The sequence below is a fragment of the Tachypleus tridentatus genome, chromosome 4 (assembly GCF_004210375.1).
Source record: "Tachypleus tridentatus isolate NWPU-2018 chromosome 4, ASM421037v1, whole genome shotgun sequence".
In the NCBI taxonomy this organism is placed as follows: domain Eukaryota; kingdom Metazoa; phylum Arthropoda; class Merostomata; order Xiphosura; family Limulidae; genus Tachypleus; species Tachypleus tridentatus.
This window is the reverse complement of record NC_134828.1, coordinates 1,137,232-1,154,115: the sequence shown is the minus strand read 5'-3', so window position 1 is coordinate 1,154,115 and position 16,884 is coordinate 1,137,232. Positions and strand designations below refer to the sequence as shown.

General features: G+C 32.4%; 1 protein-coding gene across 3 annotated transcripts; it reads right to left on the bottom strand.

Moving 5' to 3' along the window:
* Positions 1–113: 113 nt before the first annotated feature.
* On the bottom strand, positions 114–16,508 carry LOC143248427 (menorin-like). Of its 3 annotated transcripts, none has more exons than XM_076496778.1 (3): positions 15,992–16,508; positions 2,867–3,099; positions 114–2,248 (listed from the first exon to the last, which is right to left on the bottom strand). In XM_076496778.1, exons 1-3 carry the CDS (start codon positions 16,137–16,139, stop codon positions 1,115–1,117), a joined length of 1,515 nt encoding a protein of 504 aa, XP_076352893.1. In that variant the 5' UTR covers positions 16,140–16,508; the 3' UTR covers positions 114–1,114. The 3 variants fall into 3 exon arrangements, with proteins under 3 accessions (XP_076352893.1, XP_076352894.1, XP_076352895.1); XM_076496779.1 differs by lacking the exon at positions 15,992–16,508 and adding an exon at positions 3,991–4,261; XM_076496780.1 differs by lacking the exon at positions 15,992–16,508 and adding an exon at positions 3,971–4,260.
* Between the last annotated feature and the right edge of the window lie 376 nt (positions 16,509–16,884).

The window sequence follows — 16,884 nt, the reverse complement described above, 5'->3', positions numbered from 1 at the left end:
TCGAGGCATAAAAGTGATTACGGTAACCTAACTGTTCATAAATAATACGAAAACATCCGCATATAGTACACACAAAAAGGTGCTTTATGTAAGGAACAACAAAAACTATCTTGTTTTGAAAACACTGAATTTTAATATTTTACTTGAATACAGGATTTATAGGGTTCAAACGAAAAGTATTTCTTTACGTCCAATGAGCATAGGCGGCGAAATGACGAGGGGCGCCTTACGTATTTTTGCTGATTTTTCCAAAAGAAATCCTAAATTAAATTGAGCCCGTAAGAATACTAGAAAATAAAACCCGCCTTAGTTTTTAGATTATACTTGCTTTTTACCAATTTTACTTTGTTTTTAATGTAATAATTTTTATTTTTTGAAGAGGATAACTTTAGTAATTTATTAAAAAAGGGGGTGAAATCCGTCTCCAGGACTACACTAGTTTCACCGCCTATTCCAGTAAGAAATAAAACCTCATTTAGGCCTACAATAAATCTATTAATACAACCAGGTAAGTTGCGTACCTGTTTCTCTATCATTTATTAATTTATTTCGTTCTTGCTTATTCTGGACTCCTGGTCAAGTTGAATCTTCAAATTAACAACTTGCTTTTCTACACTTCACAACCGGTCATATCTTTCATTTAATTACATTGAATAACTTTTTGTTTGTTATAACAACAATATTGTATGAAATTATTCATCTTCAACATACAATACAGTGAGTATTACAATATTAAAGTCGTTTCTTCATTCATTTCTTATAAAATTATATTGTTACTAGAGGGCTTGTAACCAATGAAGTTACGAGACCACAAATAACTTTTTACATAAATAGTTTAGGTGAATCAATATGGCCTCCATCTGTACATCTGAGGTTAAATAACACAAGGAAAATAATTTATACAAAAAAATCACATTTACTTCGGTACATTTTATGTTTAATATTTAGTCAAACTGTAACTTCAAAGAAAGATTTGTTTCTTCTTTTATGACAATTTTTCATGTGTTTACATTACTTTTCTGTGAAGATAAAGTTGAATTACGTTTATATCTAATATAGCTAGACTTATGAATTGATACATATAATCTGTTGTTGTTTTTTACTAATATCGTAGTCAAAACTTTTGTGCCACAGTACATAACAAGGTTATCAGAAACACAACAAACTCTGGTTGAACATAAACAGCATAGTTAACTCCAGCTTGTTTCCCTTTGATTTCTACATCATATACAACTACACCATCAGAACCTTTTCCTTCAAACATAAAACCTATTCCTATTGGTTGGGAAACATTAAAGGAAGTTTCATAAGTCGTGATTGGCTGTTTAGATGAAGATAAAATAGAGATATAGTCGGATTCACAAGACACTTTCCACGTCTTTATTTGAACTCCAGTTTTTACGAATATTGACACGAAATAACATAATTCTTCTGAATCTGATCTGTTAAATTCTTTACTGAACACTGAAGCAGAAAGTAAAGTTTCTTGTATATATTCATCCGCTACTACAGAAAAAGATCCGGGCAGTAAAAACTTCAGATTGGGAGGTTCGAGTTCGTGACTTCTTGCATTAGCTGATTCAGATGTTATAAAATAACCAACTTTACAGCCAATCTCTAGCGACGTGTAGGAATCAACTTCAAAAGTTTTCTTTGTGATATACGAAAACATGTCGCCTCCAGTGAACAAAACAGTACGTGGGCTAACGAATGGGTCTGATCTACAGTTAGATTCATTCATATTGAATCGTACAATTAACCAACTTGATTCCTCAAATGTGGGCAGTTTTTGAATTTCTTTTATCGAGTCTTTTTTGGATTGAAAGGAAGAGTTCAAAGGTTCAGGCAAGTCGTAAAAGACTTTTGATTTCGGGAGTAAACTTCGCAGTTTCAGTAGATCTTTTACATCTACAACATCCAAAGAGGAACTCCATACTGTCAGTGTCGAATGTTGGACAACGTTAACAAGCCATTGTAGTTTGTGTACAGAGAACCCAACAAATGCAGCACGGACCGGAAATGTAACCGGCTGATTAATTCTCGTGCATCTTAACAATTCTGCCATCTGGTGGACGTGTTTCCAAAGGTAAGTGCCGTTAGGTTTGAATTGTGTTGTCCACCCTACAGAGAGCGTAGCTGTGGGAAAGTAACGGTTGCACAAATACAGAAATGAACTGGCATTAACAGGACGTGTGTTGGCATCAACTGGACCGGGAAGAATATCAGCATTCAACCAGAGTTGATGAAGCTATACAGTAAGACAAAATGTCATACATTACCAAATCACATAATGAAACATTTAAATATCAGCCCTAACTAATTTTATTTGTAAAACTTTCTGACATTAACTCATGCAGGATTAAAAACTCAACACTGAACACAGGGGCTATTTTAATTTCAGAGATGCACAAGCCATAAGTTAAAATGTGTACCACATTATAATGTTCCACTGACAGTGCTGGGCATTATATTATGTTCCTCTTTATTTGTTGTCGACTTAATTTATGAGATACAATGTCGATTTTTTCGCATAGTGAAAATGCGTTATATTAGATGTTCAAGAAACTTTTATTATATTTTCATCTAATGATGATAAAATCTACATAATACCGTGTAATGTACATTTGTATAGAAACTTTTTTTGGTTCTCCAGGTCTCCGATATTTACATGCGAAAATAAAACTGGATAAATCTAGTTTTTAGTTGTACATTGAACGTGTTCAACTTCACCAGTTACACGTTAAAATAGCCCCTGAATGACCATTTACTAGCAGCGGTTATTTAATTTTATTTAAGTCGTAAAGCCACTAGGATATAACAATGATATTTAAAGTATACTATATCACTGTTTGGGGACATTACGAACCTCCTCTTTACGAGATTGCAAAATTTTTAATGATTCTTCCAAAACATCGAGTACTTTAAAATCAAGTTTCACGCCCTTTCTCTTTCTACTTGCTATGACAGTGTCAATCCAATCTTCCAGGGTAACGTCCGATGTTTTCAAGGGAGGATGAGCCATAATAGGAACAGCCGGACCTGATTCTTTGCCTCTTACGTGACCTAACAAAACATCGGCTTCCAAAAATACAACATCACCTGGAATAAATATCAAAAACAAAAATAAGGTTTTGACTGATTTAGTTATGAAGTCGATTGATCTGTATAATTATTTAGGGTTAAACCCATTCTCGTAGGTAATTGTAAAACTGCTTCGAAACTGTTTTTATGAATTAAAAAGACATCTACAGTACGATTTGAAAAACAAAAATATATGTTATTTTTAATTTTTTATCTGACTATTGGTTTATTTTACTGAGACTTCCTCACTCTTTTACTTCTAAATATTTTCTTAATATCGCGGATTTATCACCCCATAGTGGAATGTGGAGGATGTTTCTAACTAGTTTGGAATTATTTATAAAATTTAAGCTGCACACATAATTCACTTAAATGCAATGAATTTCTCATCTATCTGTTAATTACATGGGGCTCCATCATCTTTTATCGTAAAAAACGACAAACACAGAAGTTGTGTACTTCTTGCTATTATACGATTCAATAGCATAATATGAAGCCAAGAGCGTGGAATGTCTCCATATCTACACCTGTTAGTATACTACCACAGACTAAAACAGTGTTCTTGAATATACGACAACTATAACTAAATAAAAAAATCATTTCCGTATTTGATTTTTTTGTGTGGGGAATGGAAAATACGATTGTATTAGACATAAAAATATTTAATAGAGATGAAAAGGGTATTTATAGCTAGGTGAACCGTTTATTTAAAATAATGTTATAAACAGATATTAACAAAATTACAATCAAACTTTGCAGAATGGTTTGTTTTCTGATATACACTACTGTATAACACCTATGTTAAGATTTACATAGCTTAAGTATAGATCGAATGTTAACTTTAGTTATCTTTAGAAGCAATAGTTTATAGGAGATTTATATACGTAACTGTGTGTAAATCATACTGACCTGGCATGGCCAGGTGGTTAAGGCGCTCAAGTTGTAATCTGAGGGTCGCGGGTTTGAATCTTCGTCGCACCAAACCGGCTCGCCGTTTCAACCGTGAGAGTATTATAATGTAACGGTAAATCCGTAACGATAAAAGAGAAAACCACGAATTGGCGGTGGGTGTTGATGACTAGCTACATTCCCTCTAGTCTTACACTGCTAAATTAGAGACGGCTAGCGTAGATAGCCCTCGTGTAGCTTTGCGTGAAATTCTGTAACAAATAACGCTTTGTGTAGTTCAGTTGTTGTGAATTGGAACATGTATTATTGCGTCATATTACTAAACCCTTCTATGTTTTGATCTAGTTTTATTGCATCATATCTCGTATTGTGTAGGAAGTGATATGGCTCGGCCAAACTACAAATACGCATACAAAATGTAGTTCCAATTAGTTATGTAGCTAGCTAAAAGTTAGTAGACAGAAAGGCAGATCTAGACTGCGTGGTAGTGAGTTTAACCATACATGTCATATAGTAGCAGTTTTTAAAATAAAATTATCACAGATTTTATTGTAATGATTGAAAACAGAATAATAATTAATTTTGTAAATTGTTCTACAATAATTTAACCAGACGACTGTGTGGACTTTGACAACAACAGACAATCATTTAAACCTCTGGAGACAACTGTGGTACCAACAGCGTAACTAACACTTATATATGTGTATACGTTTAACTTGTTATAATTTATTGTTTAAAGAGGTAGCTGATTTTATACTTATCCATGGATGTACCATACAGTATTTTATACTTATCCATGGATGTACCATACAGTATTTTATACTTATCCATGGATGTACTATACAGTATTTTATACTTATCCATGGATGTACCATACAGTATTTTATACTTATCCATGGATGTACTATACAGTATTTTATACTTATCCATGGATGTACCATACAGTATTTTATACTTATCCATGGACGTACCATACAGTATTTTATACTTATCCATGGATGTACCATACAGTATTTTATACTTATCCATGGACGTACCATACAGTATTTTATACTTATCCATGGATGTACTATACAGTATTTTATACTTATCCATGGATGTACTATACAGTATTTTATACTTATCCATGAATGTACCATACAGTATTTTATACTTATCCATGGATGTACCATACAGTATTTTATACTTATCCATGGATGTACCATACAGTATTTTATACTTATCCATGGACGTACCATACAGTATTTTATACTTATCCATGGATGTACTATACAGTATTTTATACTTATCCATGGATGTACTATACAGTATTTTATACTTATCCATGGACGTACCATACAGTATTTTATAATTATTCATGGATGTACTATACAGTATTTTATACTTATCCATGGACGTACCATACAGTATTTTATAATTATTCATGGATGTACCATACAGTATTTTATAATTATCCATGGATGTACCATACAGTATTTTATACTTATCCATGGATGTACCATACAGTATTTTATACTTATCCATGGATGTACTATACAGTATTTTATACTTATCCATGGACGTACCACACAGTATTTTATACTTATCCATGGACGTACCATACAGTATTTTATAATTATTCATGGATGTACTATACAGTATTTTATACTTATCCATGGATGTACTATACAGTATTTTATACTTATCCATGGATGTACCATACAGTATTTTATACTTATCCATGGACGTACCACACAGTATTTTATACTTATCCATGGACGTACCATACAGTATTTTATACTTATCCATGGATGTACCATACAGTATTTTATACTTATCCATGGATGTACCATACAGTGTTTTATACTTATCCATGGATGTACTATACAGTATTTTATACTTATCCATGGATGTACCATACAGTATTTTATACTTATCCATGGATGTACTATACAGTATTTTATACTTATCCATGAATGTACCATACAGTATTTTACACTTATCCATGAATGTACCATACAGTATTTTATACTTATCCATGGACGTACCACACAGTATTTTATACTTATCCATGGATGTACCATACAGTATTTTATACTTATCCATGAATGTACCATACAGTATTTTATACTTATCCATGGATGTACTATACAGTATTTTATACTTATCCATGAATGTACCATACAGTATTTTATACTTATCCATGGATGTACCATACAGTATTTTATACTTATCCATGAAAGTACCATACAGTATTTTATACTTATCCATGGATGTACCATACAGTATTTTATACTTATCCATGAATGTACCATACAGTATTTTATACTTATCCATGGATGTACTATACAGTATTTTATACTTATCCATGAATGTACCATACAGTATTTTATACTTATCCATGAATGTACCATACAGTATTTTATACTTATCCATGGATGTACCATACAGTATTTTATACTTATCCATGGATGTACCATACAGTATTTTATACTTATCCATGAATATACCATACAGTATTTTATACTTATCCATGGATGTACTATACAATATTTTATACTTATCCATGGATGTACCATACAGTATTTTATACTTATCCATGGACGTACCACACAGTATTTTATACTTATCCATGGACGTACCACACAGTATTTTATACTTATCCATGGATGTACCATACAGTATTTTATACTTATCCATGGATGTACCATACAGTGTTTTATACTTATCCATGGATGTACTATACAGTATTTTATACTTATCCATGGATGTACCATACAGTATTTTATACTTATCCATGGATGTACTATACAATATTTTATAATTATTCATGGATGTACCATACAGTATTTTATACTTATCCATGAATGTACCATACAGTATTTTATACTTATCCATGGATGTACTATACAGTATTTTATACTTATCCATGAATGTACCATACAGTATTTTACACTTATCCATGAATGTACCATACAGTATTTTATACTTATCCATGGATGTACCATACAGTATTTTATACTTATCCATGAATGTACCATACAGTATTTTATACTTATCCATGGATGTACTATACAGTATTTTATACTTATCCATGAATGTACCATACAGTATTTTATACTTATCCATGAATGTACCATACAGTATTTTATACTTATCCATGGATGTACCATACAGTATTTTATACTTATCCATGAATGTACCATACAGTATTTTATACTTATCCATGGATGTACCATACAGTATTTTATACTTATCCATGAATGTACCATACAGTATTTTATACTTATCCATGGATGTACCATACAGTATTTTATACTTATCCATGGATGTACTATACAGTATTTTATACTTATCCATGAATGTACCATACAGTATTTTATACTTATCCATGGATGTACCATACAGTATTTTATACTTATCCATGGATGTACCATACAGTATTTTATACTTATCCATGGATGTACCATACAGTATTTTATACTTATCCATGAATGTACCACACAGTATTTTATACTTATCCATGAATGTACCATACAGTATTTTATACTTATCCATGGATGTACTATACAGTATTTTATACTTATCCATGGATGTACCATACAGTATTTTATACTTATCCATGGATGTACCATACAGTATTTTATACTTATCCATGGATGTACCATACAGTATTTTATACTTATCCATGAATGTACCATACAGTATTTTATACTTATCCATGGATGTACCATACAGTATTTTATACTTATCCATGAATGTACCATACAGTATTTTATACTTATCCATGGATGTACTATACAGTATTTTATACTTATCCATGGATGTACCATACAGTATTTTATACTTATCCATGAATGTACCATACAGTATTTTATACTTATCCATGGATGTACTATACAGTATTTTATACTTATCCATGGATGTACCATACAGTATTTTATACTTATCCATGGATGTACCATACAGTATTTTATACTTATCCATGGATGTACCATACAGTATTTTATACTTATCCATGGATGTACCATACAGTATTTTATACTTATCCATGGACGTACCATACAGTATTTTATACTTATCCATGGACGTACTATACAGTATTTTATACTTATCCATGGACGTACCACACAGTATTTTATACTTATCCATGGACGTACCATACAGTATTTTATACTTATCCATGGATGTACCATACAGTATTTTATACTTATCCATGGATGTACTATACAGTATTTTATACTTATCCATGGACGTACCACACAGTATTTTATACTTATCCATGGACGTACCATACAGTATTTTATAATTATTCATGGATGTACTATACAGTATTTTATACTTATCCATGGATGTACCATACAGTATTTTATACTTATCCATGGACGTACCACACAGTATTTTATACTTATCCATGGACGTACCATACAGTATTTTATACTTATCCATGGATGTACCATACAGTATTTTATACTTATCCATGGATGTACTATACAATATTTTATAATTATTCATGGATGTACCATACAGTATTTTATACTTATCCATGGATGTACTATACAGTATTTTATACTTATCCATGGATGTACTATACAGTATTTTATACTTATCCATGGATGTACCATACAGTATTTTATAATTATTCATGGATGTACTATACAGTATTTTATACTTATCCATGGACGTACCATACAGTATTTTATAATTATTCATGGATGTACCATACAGTATTTTATAATTATCCATGGATGTACCATACAGTATTTTATACTTATCCATGGATGTACCATACAGTATTTTATACTTATCCATGGATGTACTATACAGTATTTTATACTTATCCATGGACGTACCACACAGTATTTTATACTTATCCATGGACGTACCATACAGTATTTTATAATTATTCATGGATGTACTATACAGTATTTTATACTTATCCATGGATGTACTATACAGTATTTTATACTTATCCATGGATGTACCATACAGTATTTTATACTTATCCATGGACGTACCACACAGTATTTTATACTTATCCATGGACGTACCATACAGTATTTTATACTTATCCATGGATGTACCATACAGTATTTTATACTTATCCATGGATGTACCATACAGTGTTTTATACTTATCCATGGATGTACTATACAGTATTTTATACTTATCCATGGATGTACCATACAGTATTTTATACTTATCCATGGATGTACTATACAGTATTTTATACTTATCCATGAATGTACCATACAGTATTTTACACTTATCCATGAATGTACCATACAGTATTTTATACTTATCCATGGACGTACCACACAGTATTTTATACTTATCCATGGATGTATCATACAGTATTTTATACTTATCCATGAATGTACCATACAGTATTTTATACTTATCCATGGATGTACCTATACAGTATTTTATACTTATCCATGAATGTACCATACAGTATTTTATACTTATCCATGGATGTACCATACAGTATTTTATACTTATCCATGAATGTACCATACAGTATTTTATACTTATCCATGGATGTACCATACAGTATTTTATACTTATCCATGAATGTACCATACAGTATTTTATACTTATCCATGAATGTACCATACAGTATTTTATACTTATCCATGAATGTACCATACAGTATTTTATACTTATCCATGGATGTACCATACAGTATTTTATACTTATCCATGGATGTACCATACAGTATTTTATACTTATCCATGAATATACCATACAGTATTTTATACTTATCCATGGATGTACTATACAATATTTTATACTTATCCATGGATGTACCATACAGTATTTTATACTTATCCATGGACGTACCACACAGTATTTTATACTTATCCATGGACGTACCACACAGTATTTTATACTTATCCATGGATGTACCATACAGTATTTTATACTTATCCATGGATGTACCATACAGTGTTTTATACTTATCCATGGATGTACTATACAGTATTTTATACTTATCCATGGATGTACCATACAGTATTTTATACTTATCCATGGATGTACTATACAATATTTTATAATTATTCATGGATGTACCATACAGTATTTTATACTTATCCATGAATGTACCATACAGTATTTTATACTTATCCATGGATGTACTATACAGTATTTTATACTTATCCATGAATGTACCATACAGTATTTTACACTTATCCATGAATGTACCATACAGTATTTTATACTTATCCATGGATGTACCATACAGTATTTTATACTTATCCATGAATGTACCATACAGTATTTTATACTTATCCATGGATGTACTATACAGTATTTTATACTTATCCATGAATGTACCATACAGTATTTTATACTTATCCATGAATGTACCATACAGTATTTTATACTTATCCATGGATGTACCATACAGTATTTTATACTTATCCATGAATGTACCATACAGTATTTTATACTGATCCATGGATGTACCATACAGTATTTTATACTTATCCATGGATGTACTATACAGTATTTTATACTTATCCATGAATGTACCATACAGTATTTTATACTTATCCATGGATGTACCATACAGTATTTTATACTTATCCATGGATGTACCATACAGTATTTTATACTTATCCATGGATGTACCATACAGTATTTTATACTTATCCATGAATGTACCATACAGTATTTTATACTTATCCATGAATGTACCATACAGTATTTTATACTTATCCATGGATGTACTATACAGTATTTTATACTTATCCATGGATGTACCATACAGTATTTTATACTTATCCATGGATGTACCATACAGTATTTTATACTTATCCATGAATGTACCATACAGTATTTTATACTTATCCATGGATGTACCATACAGTATTTTATACTTATCCATGAATGTACCATACAGTATTTTATACTTATCCATGGATGTACTATACAGTATTTTATACTTATCCATGGATGTACCATACAGTATTTTATACTTATCCATGGATGTACCATACAGTATTTTATACTTATCCATGAATGTACCATACAGTATTTTATACTTATCCATGGATGTACTATACAGTATTTTATACTTATCCATGGATGTACCATACAGTATTTTATACTTATCCATGGATGTACCATACAGTATTTTATACTTATCCATGGATGTACCATACAGTATTTTATACTTATCCATGGATGTACCATACAGTATTTTATACTTATCCATGGACGTACCATACAGTATTTTATACTTATCCATGGACGTACTATACAGTATTTTATACTTATCCATGGACGTACCACACAGTATTTTATACTTATCCATGGACGTACCATACAGTATTTTATACTTATCCATGGATGTACCATACAGTATTTTATACTTATCCATGGATGTACTATACAGTATTTTATACTTATCCATGGACGTACCACACAGTATTTTATACTTATCCATGGACGTACCATACAGTATTTTATAATTATTCATGGATGTACTATACAGTATTTTATACTTATCCATGGATGTACCATACAGTATTTTATACTTATCCATGGACGTACCACACAGTATTTTATACTTATCCATGGACGTACCATACAGTATTTTATACTTATCCATGGATGTACCATACAGTATTTTATACTTATCCATGGATGTACTATACAATATTTTATAATTATTCATGGATGTACCATACAGTATTTTATACTTATCCATGAATGTACCATACAGTATTTTATACTTATCCATGGATGTACTATACAGTATTTTATACTTATCCATGGATGTACTATACAGTATTTTATACTTATCCATGGACGTACCATACAGTATTTTATACTTATCCATGGATGTACCATACAGTGTTTTACACTTATCCATGGATGTACTATACAGTATTTTATACTTATACATGGATGTACCATACAGTATTTTATACTTATCCATGGATGTACTATACAATATTTTATAATTATTCATGGATGTACCATACAGTATTTTATACTTATCCATGGATGTACCATACAGTATTTTATACTTATCCATGGACGTACCACACAGTATTTTATACTTATCCATGGACGTACCATACAGTATTTTATACTTATCCATGGATGTATTATACAGTATTTTATACTTATCCATGGATGTACCATACAGTGTTTTATACTTATCCATGGATGTACTATACAGTGTTTTATACTTATCCATGGATGTACCATACAGTATTTTATACTTATCCATGAATGTACCATACAGTATTTTATACTTATCCATGGATGTACCATACAGTATTTTATACTTATCCATGAATGTACCATACAGTATTTTATACTTATCCATGGATGTACCATACAGTATTTTATACTTATCCATGGATGTACCATACAGTATTTTATACTTATCCATGAATGTACCATACAGTATTTTATACTTATCCATGGATGTACTATACAGTATTTTATACTTATCCATGGACGTACCATACAGTATTTTATACTTATCCATGAATGTACCATACAGTATTTTATACTTATCCATGGACGTACCACACAGTATTTTATACTTATCCATGGACGTACCATACAGTATTTTATAATTATTCATGGATGTACTATACAGTATTTTATACTTATCCATGGATGTACCATACAGTATTTTATACTTATCCATGGACGTACCACACAGTATTTTATACTTATCCATGGACGTACCATACAGTATTTTATACTTATCCATGGATGTACCATACAGTATTTTATACTTATCCATGAATGTACCATACAGTATTTTATACTTATCCATGGATGTACCATACAGTATTTTATACTTATCCATGGATGTACCATACAGTATTTTATACTTATCCATGGATGTACCATACAGTATTTTATACTTATCCATGGATGTACCATACAGTATTTTATACTTATCCATGGATGTACTATACAGTATTTTATACTTATCCATGGATGTACCATACAGTATTTTATACTTATCCATGGATGTACCATACAGTATTTTATACTTATCCATGGATGTACCATACAGTATTTTATACTTATCCATGGACGTACCATACAGTATTTTATACTTATCCATGGATGTACCATACAGTATTTTATACTTATCCATGGACGAACCATACAGTATTTTATACTTATCCATGGATGTACCATACAGTATTTTGTACTTATCCATGGATGTACCATACAGTATTTTATACTTATCCATGGATGTACCATACAGTATTTTATACTTATCCATGGATGTACCATACAGTATTTTATACTTATCCATGGACGTACCATACAGTATTTTATACTTATCCATGGATGTACCATACAGTATTTTATACTTATCCATGGACGAACCATACAGTATTTTATACTTATCCATGGATGTACCATACAGTATTTTGTACTTATCCATGGATGTACCATACAGTATTTTATACTTATCCATGGATGTACCATACAATATTTTTATTTGAGTGCCGAACGTCCCCGGCGTCCACCATCTCCACCTCAACATGTCAAGTCTGTCAACCAGAGTACCCCCCGTCCAGTAAGCTTTTCATCTCCATGGATGCCCATTATCTGTGCTGCCAGCAGCATTTCGACACTTAATGTTAAGAAAAAAGCCAAGGATACTCTTCAGCAGCGACCAAAACCAAAGAAGACAACTTCATGCCAGACTCAACCCACGCACGTTAAGACTACAGACGTATCAACCGCTACAGACAACATCACGTTTAGCAAGAAGACACAAACAGATTCGTAAGAAGACACCCAGACAGAAATAGAACGACTCATCGATACAGATAGAATTGTTTTATATCCACGAACAGCCTATCTTTATCCTCCTGATGCCTTAGATCGGTCTTTTGACCCATCGTTGACTTAACTCTTGTGTTTTACCGTTGTGCATGTTTTTGAGTTTTTGTTTTCAAAAGCTTTACTAACCATGATTTGCGTTTCAGCAACATCAGGGCACGGTCAGGATAGATTATTCGGCGCCCTCGGTTTTCTCGGGATACTCTCGTCCCCCCCCCCCAGCAAATGCTGAGGTTTTTTTTTGATCTACAGATCCCTATCCTCTTGTGTTGTTGTTTTTTTATATTTTAGGGGTCAATATTTAACCTCTCGTGGACCACCAACGGACCTTTTCCACCAGATTGCAGCATAATCTCGTTAACTTTAAATCTTTTCGGTTTAGCCAATAATCACTAGCCCAGAATTTAACTTCACGAGTAGGACGAAGAACAGGTCTCTTCTGAGCGCCCTCGATTGCTTTGCATCTCTTCTTGAGATGTTAAGTGTTAAATCGGAATATCTGCCACGATTTTTATTTATTTATTTTATTATAATTTATTGTTTTAAAACAAGTAAACTGTGCGTTATTTGTTTATTGTTTAAATTTATTGCCAACAAGTCACAAACACCTCTTGTAAAGAATCTGGCCCATACATATAAATCTTGATGTTGGCGAGTCAACCAGGGTTATACAGGGTAAACGGAGGTAAATTGTTTGTTTGTTTTTAATTTCGCGCAAAGTTACTCGAGGGTTATCCGCGCTACCCGTCGCTAATTTAGCAGTGTAAGACTAGAGAGAAGGCAGCTAATCATCACCACCTACCGCCAACTCTTGGGCTACTCTTTTACCAACGAATAGTGGAATTGACCATCACATAATAACGAACCCGCGACCCTCAGATTACGAGTCGAATGTCTTAACTCACCTGGCCATGCCGGGTCTACGGAGGTAAAGTATTTTGTTTTTATGTTTATAAGTTGTTAGGTTTTCATACAATTATTCGAGAAAAACGTTTACAAAATATTGGTTGTTAGTTTTACTTTTAAATTTCTAAAATATCACTTTCATTGGTTTTGTAAATATTATTTTTGTTTCAAGGTAAATATTTAGACAAGTAATATTGCATCTGGTTCATTATGTATAAGTCTGCACATAACTACATCAACTCTTTATACTAACTTAAGCATATTTAGCGAAATGTAACTAATTAAAGTAACAAAACAAATATCACGTTGTTTCTGTAGGATATACAATACTGTTCATGTTGTTATTTAACTTATTTAGTCATTTAATGATTATTTAGTTTATGATAACAAGAATGTAAAAGCGATAACTTTGACAAGTTTTATGACCTGACTCTGTACAATGTGTACATTGTGAATGTAGCTTGATTGTTGTCCTAGGATTTTGTCTTGGTTTGACTGATAAGGCGAGAGGGAAACAGTTCTTCAATAACAACCATTGTCAGCGCTTATATGACAGAATAATGGGATTTAATAGTTACTCTTATAACGCATACACTGCCCCAAACTACAGCAGTTTAGCTTCGGTGGTAACATAACATGAACATTAGACTCTCTGGTGCGACAAACACTAAGCCACAACTTGTTTCATAAAGAGATGGAATTTTTCACCGACTGTTTATGCGGTTTTATTTTACCCTCAAGGTCCTTCGTTAGTTAACTGTACATTGTAGTAAAGATCATACTTTGACCTCTTATTTTATCATCACAACATTTGTAGATTGTACACACTTAACGGAACCTTCTTGCATAGTCCCTAATGACTTAGGCAGTAAGTCTTATGACCTTATAACCCTAAAAATCGGAATTCGTTACCTGTGGTGGGCATAGTTCAGATAGACCATTGTGTCACTTAACAAGAAACAAGTAAACTAATATATATTTTTTCTTAGACACGAATCCTGAGCTGGAGTTATTTTCTCGTTAATAAGATAATTAATTAAGATCGGAGAATGTGAGACAATCTTTCAAAAGTCGAAAGAAAAATTTAAGAAAAAATTGAAAATAGTTTTTTTTCACAACTTGTTATTTACTTAGGACCCACAGGTTATGAATAAGTAATAATTAACGCAGTAAATTAATGTAGGTAATTTAATATAATTTAATAATGATTTAGTTCATTAACTGTTACGCAACCTTTCTCGTACAAAGTACGGTTGTGTAAATATACAATGCCACGTACTTGCGAGATGTCTTTCCAGTTCTCTGCGGCTGTTTACTGCATGTGCCCAAGTGACGTCACTGGCATCGGGTTCTACTGATTTTGATAATGCCTCCGTTTGTCCTTCAAAGCTCAGTAACAGTATTAGAATTGCGGAGGAGATAAACATTGTGTTTGTTGTGTCTTCAACGTCCTCTCGTGGTCACCTGAGTGTCCTAATAAATAACGAACTATTTCCTGATGAGAAATACTCACAGAACTGGTAACACTAAATTTTCAGGCCTTAGTTTCTTTGTTCGTTGTTGTCTACAAAACTGCTTCTGTCCTGTTTTTAAAATTTAGACTATCACCGAACGTTACACCTGAACGCCCTCTACAAACGATATCCACTTCAATGTCCAGTTTGTTTGTTTTTTTCAAAGAACTATACAAACTTGACGTTTAGAACCCGAAATATTTTAACCTACTGATGTCGAGCACTTGAAGAGACGTCGTACCACTACAGTTTGTCACGTGTGTTGCACGGTTCCGTGAACCGTAAGTTTGTCACGTGCTCGTCGCAGAAACTACTTTCCTTAGAGTGACGTTTCAAGGCCCGGCACGGCCAGGTGGGTTTAGGCGTTCGACTCGAAATCTGAGGGTCGCGGGCTCAAATCCCCGTCGCACCAAACATGCTCGCCCTTTCAGTCGTGGGGGCGTTATAATGTTACAGTCAATCCCACTATTCGTTGGTAAAAGAGAAGCCCAAGAGTCGGTGGTGGGTGGTGATGACTAGCTGTCTTCCCTTTAATCTTACACTGCTAAATTAGGGACGACTAGCGCAGATAGCCCTCGTGTAGCTTTGCGCGAAATTCCAAAAACAGAAACTAAATACCTGATAGTAACATTTTGTTTCATGATTGTAGTAAAATAAA